Raw genomic sequence first — 12,165 nt, forward strand, 5'->3', positions numbered from 1 at the left:
GCAGAAGCCCCGAGGAGGAGGAGGAGGCCCACAGGCAGGAGGTACTGCCTGCCCCCCCCAGCCCTCCGAGCCCACACAGACCCCTCGGCTGCACGGCTGGCTCAGCACCTCGCTCCTGGGCGAAAACCCAGCCCTGCCTTCTGCTCTCACCGTTACCACAGCCCTCCTCCCTGCCGCCAGCCTGGCTTGCACATCTCCCTGCTCTGTTATTTCAGCTTCTTACGCATCTCCCCTTCAACCTAGTCAACATCTAATTAATACAGATTCAAACCAACTTGAGTTTTAAATCCAAAAGCCACAAGGATTTAACACAACATTAGGTCTAATTCTCCCCCCATCTTCTGCCTCATTCTGTGGTGTGATTTATCTCACTAAATGATAAGCGGCTTGGGAACAGCCTGGTTCGCACTGCTCTACAGCACCAAATATACGGGACATGAAGCAGCCAGGGCCACTGGCCTGGGTCACAATGTAAGTGAGTGGTAATCACTTAATTAAGGCTACATTCCAGCCGTTTGTTACGGTAAGGAGTAAGTCAAACATCTCTCCTTTCTCACTCTCTCTGTTCCTACTGCTTTGATGCCAGCTCCAAGCATCTTCAAACCACCAAAACACGTCTGCAACTTCTGTGCTCTCGTACCATTTCCAACATACAAACCTCTTCATCTCTTTCTGTCCTTGAGATGTTCAGTCAGTAATACATACAGCAACTTGAATCCCTCTCTCGTACATTTTTATATTATTCACAGTGACTTGCCCAGCATCACACAAAAGACGGGAAGAAAAACTGAGACCTCACCCTTTCCCACTGAATGCCTGGTGCCCTTAATGGTGACACCAGTCCCTCCGATTACAGGAATGACCACTTCAAGCAAACTGAAATTCCACATTCTGGCATTTGATCTCCACTTAGCAAAGGACAAAGCCCAACACGGCCCCAGCCTTGACTACAGGTTGAGAGAAGTGCAACGGTTATTACTGTTACTGTCTCGTCAGTGCAAATATGAAAAACTGAAATAAAATCTAGCAGCACAGGGCTTTTATGGTGCAAGCTATTTAAAGCATTCAGTGTTCCAGCGCACTTTACTAAAGGTGGTACACATTAAAACCACACAAAGGTCAACAAAAATTATTTTAAACCCAATAACGAAATATAAGCAAGCTTTAAAATATCATTAAATGGCTTTTCACTTTTTTTCTCTCCTTTGCTTTGTGTTTTTAGAGCATAATCAAGCAATTATTTTTAAAGAATTTGTGGTAATTTGGCACAAACATGAATGCCTTCATGATTTAATTTAAAGTGTAATGTAGGCAAAGACCCAGAAAGAAATTTTAATTGTTTCATTTTAAAATTAACCTTCCCACTTCATCTTTATGCTCTGAGAACATGCACAACCATGGCAGGCTATTACACTGCCCAAAATGAAGACTAAAACAAAGGTTAAATAAATTCTGCCGACCATCAGGTAAGAGACCTTGCTTGACTCTCTCAGGCTCTCTGCAGCTTGAGGAAACACCCAAAATAACTCAGCCGAGGCACTGCTGCTGCCTGTCAATCCACTGCTGATCCTTCTCTTGTAACGGTTTTCCGCTTTCTGTACCTCAGCAGCACTTCGACACGCCAAGGAAAAGCAGTCTGGATTCCCACTGCTCACAAACACAGAACGGGCCCTACCGTTACACAGAGGAGATGGGAAATAAAAAAAAATGCTGTATGCCATTCGGGTGCTGGGGAACGGATGCAGGGAGACTAAGGATGCTCCAGGGCCCAAAGGTGGCACGCAGCAGAGCCCAGCACCCAGCTTTTCTGCCATCCCTCCCCGACCCCAGAGCAGTGCTAGTGCTGGGCAGTCACACTTCAAACCACACGAAGGGACACAAGACACGCACAAGACGCTTCCGCTTGCACATAAGCAGAGGGAAGAGGGGCCAAGGAATCCCCTCCCTTCCTCGGCATCGAGTGCTGACATCACACCGCTGGGTTTCCTGGGCTAAAACTCAGTACCCATGTGCAACAAGGCACACCAGCTGTGCAGTAAGAAGCAGTGATTTACTGTGTGTGACACAGCCCCAGCTCTAAGAGGTCTTTCATTTTCCCAATCAGCGGGAAGGGTGGTGCTCTCACACAACAGCCTACGTCGGACAACCAAGGAAGATCTCTATTTTTAAAAAAATCCATTTACCAAGAGTTATCATATTGTTCCCATATTACAGCTCCTGTGAAGCTGCAGGTATTGCCTGCTCCAAAACTGAACAAGTGCTGTAGGGCAGCAGATCGCACGGCTGTCTGCGGGTACCAGGTACGAGAGTACATCACGGGGAGCGCACCCCTGGGAGGGCGGCGTCACCGGGACCGGTGCTCATGACACAGCGAGAGGCGCGCGAGCGCAGATCTCCGGGTTTTTAGAAAGGAAAAGGCAAACTGCGATTTTTAGCCAACTCGCTCCTGATTGTAGGGAACTGTCTTTCTGTTTCAGATAACTTTGCATCTCCCCACCGGCCCCAGCATCAAAGCCCTAAGCCTGCGTCAGAAGCGCGGTGATCGCTCAACGACAGCGGAGCGAGGCTCGGCGCAGCGCTCTCCTTGCACGCCATGTTTTACACAGGGTGCTCATTGCATCATGACTGCATTATTTTTAGATAACCGTCAGCGAATGCCAGAACGTGGGTCGATAGCTATTAGATTTATAGACAGAACCAGCTACGCTCGTAGCAGTAAAATGTAAAGCATTCGACAACTTCTTGAAGAAATCTGACCATGGGAATTGGAGGGTAGAAAATAGAGTTGCTAGTATTCCCAAAACTGTTTAGGAAAAATAATATCGTACCACTAGGATACATTACTGATGTTGAATCGCTGCTGTTGACTCACGGTAGGGTCAATACCACACGTATTCAGCCTGAACAGCCCTTTGCAGACTTCGATAAGGACATCTGACCAAAAAAAAGTCTCCCTTTTAAGTTTAATATTTCAGTATGCAGAGCATCCTCACCTACCCCGGGATCCAGGCGTATCTGTAGGAGCTGGGAGCTGGCAGCCTGCCAGCCCGCCGTAACATCTGGACGAGATAGTTCAGCTTTAGATAAAGATTAGTGGCATAAATCACAAAATGAGTAAAACCTTTTTAATTACCTGAGAAGGCTCATTTCTGTTTTCTTTTGTGCTATGCCTTATTAACGGGTGGATTTGCTCGCAGGCTGCATACAGTATTTTCTTATGAGAAATGCATGCGCTTTCTGCCAGGAGAGAAGTAATGAGGGAAGACGGTGGCCAGGAGTAGACCAGAAGGACTCCCCAGAATCCAAGCACATTGACAGCAGATGCCTAAAGCCATCTTTGTCCATCTGTCCCCCCCGATCAAAGCGGAAGATGTCCAAGATGGCAAGCGCGGGACTCTCGTCTCAGCAACGCCTGCTGCCATCCGCAAGGCCCCGGGGCATCCCGGACGCAGATGTGACTCCCCCGAGGCTGAGCCGTGCCCTTCTGGAGTGGCAGCTGGAAGCCAGGCAGGCCGCCTTCGGGCTCTGAAATGTCACTAGGTGCCTGTGTCTTGCCAAATGCATCCAACTCCAAATGTCTCTTACTGGAGACACAATAGCACACCACTGATCCAGACTGAGGCTTGGAGAGAATACTGTAATTCACATAATTACCGCTTTTTTCTTTTTTTTAATCCTTAGAAAAATATTCCTAAAAGCTGCCTAACTAATTTGGCAGTGTAAATCTAACACACCTTTGTAAGTTTTGCCAGCGAGATAAGGTTCCGTCTCTCCATTCAGGCAGAACTGAATTAATAGGCAAGAATAAAATACCAACGTTGTCACTATTTTCTAGTCGTTGTTGCATCTCATGAATCCTGTGTTGTCTCTGCATGATAAATGTGTTAGTGGCTTATTACTCATTCATTGCCAATGACAGTGAATATTCGGATGATGATGCCAAACAACTACTGAAAACAAGAATTATCTATCAGTTCCTAGTCAGCCGGGTTGTAAACTAAATGTCACGTTAACGCCTAAGCTTCCAGATGCTTCCTGAATGACTATCTGAAGCCTCATCTTTTAACTCTGTTACTTCTCTACGAAGTGTTTCTTTTATTCATTCTTTGATTGGTATCAGACCCAATTTCCATAAACCTGGTAAGGATAATTTACAGACAGCAGCTCTCAGGTGTCTCGAGCCTACGCAGACCACTCTCCTGCAGTTAGTAAGTTTAGGCTGAGAACTTCCAAAAGTATATCCTGAATCTGGATAATGTGCACTATTCCTCATGAGGAACATGGCAATCAGATCTGTTAGGTATATAATACATATTAAAGCTGCGATTTTTATCAAGTAGCTACAGAAGGCTATACAAAATGATACAATTATTTTCTACTTCAGAGACATTATGGCAGTGGGGCAGACAGAGAAACAGCATCTCGGATCCTGCGTGATACCCATCAGTTAATACAGCTGTCACATCCCCACATCATCATTTCTTCTATCAAAGGATTTCACCCAGCGAGGCTGTGCTTGTATAAAGAGCTACTTTATTTCATCAACGTGATTAAAGTTTGGGCCCTGCGCCTATAAATAGCATTTCCCTACTCTCAATTATTTACATTTAGTTGTTTATCTTAGTCAGAGATTTTCTTAGCATTTTAGTTAATGTATTACTTACCTATTAAAATCTTAATCTTACTAGTCTGTGGGTGTAACGCTATTACACACTACTAAATGGCTGATAGAACCGCTTTTAATCTGCCTTATTTACATATATAATTTTTATACTCAGTAGTTAGCCAAGTTTGTAATGTACTTTGAGGATGATAAGTGTTATAGAAGATAAGCATTATCTTATCCTTATGAGAAGTAAATCCGCATATCTCTAAAGTGGTTTAAGTTAATTAAGTGCCACTTTACAAGTGGGATAGCAAGACCGTGCAAAAGGCTGTGTTTCAGTATCTGCCTCAATGTCCACATGCAACCCTCACAAAGTTAATTTCTTAATTGGATAAGCAGACGAGAGCATAATCTGTATGCAGGGAGGCTGCTGGCATGCACTTGTCCATGTCTCAGCACGTGCAAATAATTCCATGTGCAAAAGCACAGACGCAAGCTCGTTTCAAAAACGAAATTGGCTTATTTAACCACCAAGGAATTTAAAGTTCCTCTTCAACTATTAACATTTGGTAAAGCAGCAGTTTGCTCTCTGTGCACTTCTTTAGCATGAAGGGAAAAAAAACCCTCTGCTCACCCATTTTCTGGCCAGCTTCAGCAGTTCTTCATCGCTTGCCTCTCATTTACAACAATTTGCAAACAGCTTTTATTCTGCCTGATCTTACACATAACCTGTTGTGAGTTTACAAAATACAATCTAAAAGAATAGCTTAGAATGAGTCAGGAGTGCCCTTTCACAGTGTTTTCTGGCTTACTAATATTCAGCTTGACGTAAAGCATTTTTATACTGCTTTTCACGCTCGTCAGAAAGACGCCCCATCATCCCGTCTCACCGGCTCCCAGGCAGAGAGGGAGTTCCTAGCCTTCGTGCTCCTCGGAGGCTTTCGCCCAGCACCCCGACCTCTGCTGAGCACGCGTAAGCGGACACGGAGGGGTTTTCGGCAGCACACCTGGGGGGCGGCTGGGGAAGGTCCCTTCGAGCACCAGGGACCAGCAGACCCGATCCGCGCAGGTTGGTTCAAGCTGCTCAGCCATGGCAGAGACAACGGCTTCCCCACAGGCAAGCCGAGGGTTTGCCCAGAGTACTCGCCCTCCTGCACTACTTCCCAAACCAGCAGTGTATTTAACGACTAAACTATTGACTTCAAGAGCTTCTGGAGAATGGGCTTCAGAAGAGGGGACTGTCCACTTTTGGACAGGATCAGATTCAGAGGATAGGGGCAAAAACCAACACACAAAACCAGATTCAGGCTCCTTCCTCCTACCTGGGATGAATACTGAACATCAGTGCAGCCCCTGCGCTCTGGACACGTAAGGAAACCTGCTTATGGACCCTGTACATCCCGCCAGCCTCTCAGTGCCTCGGCAGCGGACGCCCAACTTCTCAACCCTCCTCCCACCGGGAGCATGCACCAGCCTTACCCTCCCTCCTCCCGGGGAGGGGGTGAACATTTCCCCTTCCCACACCCGGGGTGGGATCGAGCACACCCTCCAGAGGACAAAGGGAGCCCGGCAGAGTAATGCCAGAGCTCAAGGAAGAACACACACAGCCGGACAAAAGCTACCTGGGCAATTCCACCAGGGTGGACGCTTGTAGGAGGGGAGACAAGCAGCTTCTCACCGTGAAACGGACACAGGACCCATCCCAGTGAGAGGAGTTTCATGGTGAGCAAGATCTTCGTACATTGTCCCAAGACGGAAACTGCAGCTTTCCTCACATCATGTCACTCATCCTGCATGCCACATCGATGTTAAAAAGCTGGCCCACCTTTTCCGTCTCAGCATCCCATAAACGCACAATTTCTCCAGCTCCTCATGGTCACTAACGGGTTTCTGCCTTAGCCCCCCAGGAGCAGGATTAGGGAAATGGAGGAGTTTGCCCAGGAAGCACACGGTTGCCACAAAACCCAAATGCTCTCTTCCGAGTTTCTATTCGCTCCAGCTCCTCGCTAGCTAACTAGTTTGTCACATAAGCACAGAAACTCTCCCTTTGTAAACACAGAGCCGAACTGAAAAATTCATTTGCGTGAATCTCCATAAAGCTGGAGATGACCTGGACCACAATTTTTGCTTATGCAAATGTCAGCACGCAAAAAATCAGGTTTTGATCAAAAAGACAAGATGTGGTTAATACCCAAAGAAAAATGCACATGTTCCTTCGTTTCATGAGCTTTCTCTGAACGTCTGCTGAACAAGAAAATTCCACCCATAAGTGACTACAGAAATTAAAACTCTTCTGAATTCTCAGATAAGTGCATGCCCGTACAAACCCCTCCATTTCAAAAGGCACCTTTGTATTTCTTTGCAGCCGTGGGAGCCATCCGATTAAAGACCAGCAAAAAACAACAGAAAAGCAAAAAGTAAAACCCACACAACTCGTGCAATGAACTTTGGAGCAATAATAAACTTTCAGAAAGAACAAAGCACATGTAGAGTTCTCAATCAGTTTTAGGCCAAAAGAAGACCGAATAGACAAATGTGGACAACCTCGAGTCTCCTCATGGATACTTCAGTTACAAAGAGGAGAAAACTTAGCAAGGCCACCGTCTGCTGTGCTGACTCCCGGATGCCCTCCAGCATCCCCAAGGCACTCTTCCACCCAGGGTCTGAAACAAGCACCCCACGGCTGCAAGCCCAGCTAACAGCGGCCGGGACACGCTGCAGGACGGGCAAGGTGCATCACTTGGAGAGTGAGGAGTCACTGCAGGAGGCAGACTGGGCCAGGCTTGGGACAGCTTTTCTTGCACAGAGAGAAGAGGGAGCCTATATTATTTCCAGAACGGCACTGCAGAGAAATGTCATTCAAAAGGAATGACTGTGTAAAAGCTTTCCTTCACCAGACCCAAGGCAGTGTTGTTTAGCTTGTTTTCATGGCCAACATTTACAGAAATAAATAGAAACACATAAAAAATGAGGGTTGCCACACCACAGCGAGCTGTTATTTCCAATACTCTTTACACTACATGATTCAAAAAACAAACACACAGCAACGGAATGATCAGATTGCTCATTTGATCTTTACAGAACGGAGCTTTTTAAGAGACTCGTTTTTTTAAAGATGGCTTCAACTTCCACTGAAATCCAGCCAAGTCCTATAACGCAGAAAAAAATCGATAGCTGACTGCACCCAAACTGTGTTTCAGTTACTCAATTCAGCCAAACGCTTCCCGATGCTCCCCGAGGAGTAGGCTTTCCACATGCCACACTATAGGGTAACACACTCTCACATTTGCTACCTGCTAAACCACAGGTCAGATTTAAACCAACGGGTGTCCTTACATAACAGAAAGAGAACTCTCTCGGCGGATGCGTTTTGCAGGGAGCATATGGTGGGGTTTGTTAGGCACTTCTCACCAGCATGCAAACTCCCTATCCTAAAAGCCAAAAAAAATAAAGAAGTGAGCTCATATTTGCATACTTCAAGCGGGCACCAGGATTTCAGCTTTCGATATTCTTCGAGTGCCCAGAACGAACGCCGACGGGGGCGCAGAAAACCGCTGGCGGGGCAGGCAGCCCTGCTGGCTCCGCAGCCGCAGTCCCACCGACTGTCGCGGCAGACCTGACTTCCCTTTCAGTGCCGGCGGGTGGTGACGGGGGTTCACCTGGACCCCCCCATCTTCCTCTAAACCCATGTCCTGCTGAAGCACAACACACAGACATCGCTCAGAGAACAGAGCACATCATACTTTTCTAAAAATCCCATGTGCCAAATATATACTTGACCCAAACTTACGTAACCACTGTGCCGGAGCTATTTTTCAGCCAGACTCATCAGCGTTGCTATAAATCACCCCGGTAGGCAGAGGGCAAACAAGATCTCACTTTTATGTGCTCAGCTTCCCGCCTGCCCTACGAAAATGTTTGTGATATGGGCAACACATCTATCACTTCCCTGCCTCCCCTGTCTCTAGGTGCACGACTGCTCTTCAGCACCAAGCAGAGCCCTGAAACCACGCTGTAAAGGCACTCCGAGTGCCCGCAGCAGCCTCCAGACGAGACAGCACAGCCAGAGCAGACCGTACGCTCGTGGCTCCTGTTACAAGCGCCAGCCGGCTCCAAGAGCAGCCCCAGAGCACACGGGAGCAGGATGTCCCATGTTAATCTCCACAGAAAAAGGGTAACAACTTATAATTCCAGCTCTCCCTCGGTATTTGCAGGCATGGTAGACAGCATCACGATTACTTGTCCAATACCAAGGTCCTAGTACGAGGTCTCCTGTCTTGAACTTGCAGCTATTTCCCCTTTTTAAATAAGTGCCTATACCTTCCCAGAAACTTCTGCCCTAGCAATATCCAGAAGCAGCCAGTTTCACAGTTTGATTGTGAGTAACATTCAGCTTTCTACCTTGTTGCTTGTTATTCTTTTATTTCACCTTGTCTGTCACCCAACAGTGCTGTTTCAACATCTTGTGGTGCTAGGCACCTTCACAGGCAGGACAGGTTTTCCACGCACCTGTACAAAGCAGCAATATAAAGCACCCTTTCCTACTCAGCTGAGCGCTGCTCCTTCAGTGCCCTCCCCGAAGCGCAAACACCGAGACAACTCCTGTGCAGCAGGAGAGCCTCCACCTGCCTCACGTCCTCGCTGCAGAAGCGCGATCAGCAACAGCTCTCACGCAGTACGGAGACACCGCGCGCCAGTTTTCAGTTCAGCACAGCACAGCACCCTTCATTAGCTTCATACTCAAAACTCAGGGAGAGAATCACACTGACACTGCCAAAAACATCGACTCTGCCAATTCCGATACACGAAAACTTGCAATCGTTAAAGCTACAGAGATTGGAAGCAATAAACAGGACTCTTGATTGAGATTACACTCCCAGTTGTGAATCCAAAGGGAACAATTTTTAAAAAAACAGCTTCACAGTCAGTGTTTTAATTAGATACCTCACCTAGATTTCTTGCATCTTCACAATGTGTTTCTCTATCCCGCACGGCATCTTTAAAACCCCCTTTCTACATCTCGGAACTACTGAACCTGGTGAGATTTTAATAGAAAACCCTTTGCTATGCTATAAAGAAAAGCATTACTTGAGACTTTAATTAGCAGCTGTCAATGCTGAGCCATAGGACAGACTAAATAGTTTGCTTAACTTATTAGAGAAAGTGCATTTTGCTTTCCGACCTTCTGCACTCAAATGACGCAACATACTTTAGCTGTTTAAAAACTCCCTTCCAAAAAACCAACTCCGGAGTAGTAAAAGCCATTCCCTCAATCAATCAATACACAGCACGCTGCTCCGACCTGCACCCGCTCACCGAACACCCTGCTCATCTGATGCAGAAATCACGACGCTGTCCTTTCCCGACCACTGCCGTAAGCCTGACAGGCAGCATCACGTTATCACCATTTCCCCCCATCCTGTGCAAGGTACTCCGAGCTTTAAACACAAATGGCGCTTGGAAACCCGGTACTACGCTGATCCAGTCCACTGAAGACTCCGTTCTCACAACGCAGGAACAAGCACGGTCCTGTCGTGCAAACTTCAAGCGAGCCCCGCGCCCGCTCCCCCACCGCCCCGACCGTACCCGCGGGCACCGAGCGCAGGGGCAGCGGCCCTACCGTTCAGCTGCCGGTAGACGATGTCCTCCAGGAGCGAGAGCCTCTTCAGCACCGCGTCCTGGATGGAGCCGACGCCGCGGGCCGTCAAGTTGGCCACTTCTGCCCTGGGATGGACGTCGCGGAAGGAGTCGCCGCTCTTGGCCGTGATGGGTCTGCACTTGGCCAGGAAGAGGACGAAGCCGGCCACCGCGATCAAGTTCAGCACCAGCAGGACTTTGACTCTCCTCAAAGAAGCCATCAAACTTCCCGAGGGGCCCCGCCAGCCGCCGCGCTGCCTGCGGGGCTAGGGGAGCGGCCCGGCAGGTGCCCGCCGCTGCGCGCACATCGCCCGCCGCCGCCCGGCGCGGGGAGCGGCGCGCCCGGCCCGGAGCGCAGGGCTGCGGGGCGCCGGCGAGGGGACGCGGCGGGGCCCGCCCCGGGCTACGGCCCCGCTGAGGAGACGACGCCGCCGCCGGGGCCGCCCGCCCCGCTCCGCCCGCCGCGCCGCCACTTCATGCCCCGCGCAGCGCGCCCGCGCCTCGGCTCGGCGGCGGCCGCGGGGCCCCCGAGCCCTGCGGCAGCGCCGCTGCCTCCGCCGGCCGCGCGGGGGGGCGCGGGGCCGCTGCTGCGCGGCGCGGACGGGGCATGGCCCGCCCCGCCCCGCCCGGAGCCGCCGCGCTGCACCGCGGCCGGGGCGGGGGGGAGCAGGGGGCGGGCGCGGAGCGGCGCAGCGGGAGGGGGAAGCGGAGGGGAGGCGGCGCCGGCGGATCCCCCCCCCCCCCCCGCCCGGCCGAGCGCCGCTCCGCGCACCGCCCGCGCCTGCGGAGAGCGGCCCCGGCGCGGCCCGGCTGCCGGGAAATCCCGGGCTGGAGGCCGGGGAGCGGCGCGGCTGGCGCCGGGGGGCTGCGCGCTGCCACGGAAAGTTTCGCCGGCCTCGGGGCTGCTGCGCGGCCAGGCCCGGGGTCTGCTCCAGGCGGGCCCTCAGTCCCGCGCCAGGCCCCGCAGGCTCCGGGCCGGGCGTCAGAGCCGTCACCGAGCCGCTGAGCCAGGACCTGCTCTGCCTAAAACGCTGTACCGACGGCGGGCTACCCGCCCTGGGCTGGAGCCCCAGCGCAGAGCGTTAGCGCCCCAGTACTGGGCATCCCCCCGCTCTGGCCGCAGGGACCCTGGCGATGGGCAGCCACGGGGAGCCCTGCTCTTCGCAAAGGCGACATGGAAACGGACTGGGAAGGCAAACAACGTTGAGTCACTGGATCCTACACGATAATTTGTCACGAATAACCCCTCTCACCTTCAAGCCATAATTAAAAAAAAAAAGAAAAAAATCAATGCCATGGAAAGAAACCTAAAATTGCTTTAAAGGATGTGGAGATTTAATTCAGTACCAGCTGCACATGAAGCCGCCTGTGGTTTCTACATTCAGCCGCAGGACCCCGCTACAAACGTGAAGAAGGGAGACAGGCACATAACTCACAGACCCTAAAGGAAGGGGGTCAGTCCCCCATCCACGGCTCTAGTTTATCGCTCCACGAGGAGGGTAGAGCTGTGAACAATGTCGGTGACGTGAAGCCAGAACTACCTTACAGACTCCTGAAAACCACCACCGTTTTCCGCTGGCGCTGAGGGGAAGCTTGCCGTGACACCTGCGGGTTTGGGGGCTCCTTGGGGGTGTTCTGGCACATGATAAACAGAAGAGTTTTGTTTCCAGAGCTGTCAACTCAGATTTTCCCCCCCTCCTATCAATAAAAGCACTTAGGGGAAAAAAACAAACAAACAAAAAAACCACCAAAAACCTAAAAAACCCCAATACAGCTTTGCAGAGTTGTTTACCAAAAAGGGAAGCCACATGGTCTCAGACTACCCGGAGCAGAAACATTTGTGCAAACAGAAAACTACCGCTCTCCCAAGCCTGAGCATCACTACCTGCTCCTTATTTTAAAACAGTCTCGGATAAAGAGCA

The 12,165-nt window shown here is 50.3% G+C and overlaps 1 protein-coding gene across 1 annotated transcript in view; it reads right to left on the reverse strand.

Moving 5' to 3' along the window:
• Positions 1–10,563, reverse strand: part of GALNT17 (polypeptide N-acetylgalactosaminyltransferase 17) — a 219,757-nt gene extending 209,194 nt beyond the window's left edge. The window contains exon 1 of the mRNA XM_075440254.1: positions 10,227–10,563. Coding sequence (XP_075296369.1) covers positions 10,227–10,464 — 238 coding nt within the window. The 5' untranslated portion in view covers positions 10,465–10,563. The remainder of the gene's footprint in view (positions 1–10,226) is intronic.
• Between the last annotated feature and the right edge of the window lie 1,602 nt (positions 10,564–12,165).

Source organism: Opisthocomus hoazin, chromosome 20 (assembly GCF_030867145.1).
Source record: "Opisthocomus hoazin isolate bOpiHoa1 chromosome 20, bOpiHoa1.hap1, whole genome shotgun sequence".
NCBI classification, from domain to species: domain Eukaryota; kingdom Metazoa; phylum Chordata; class Aves; order Opisthocomiformes; family Opisthocomidae; genus Opisthocomus; species Opisthocomus hoazin.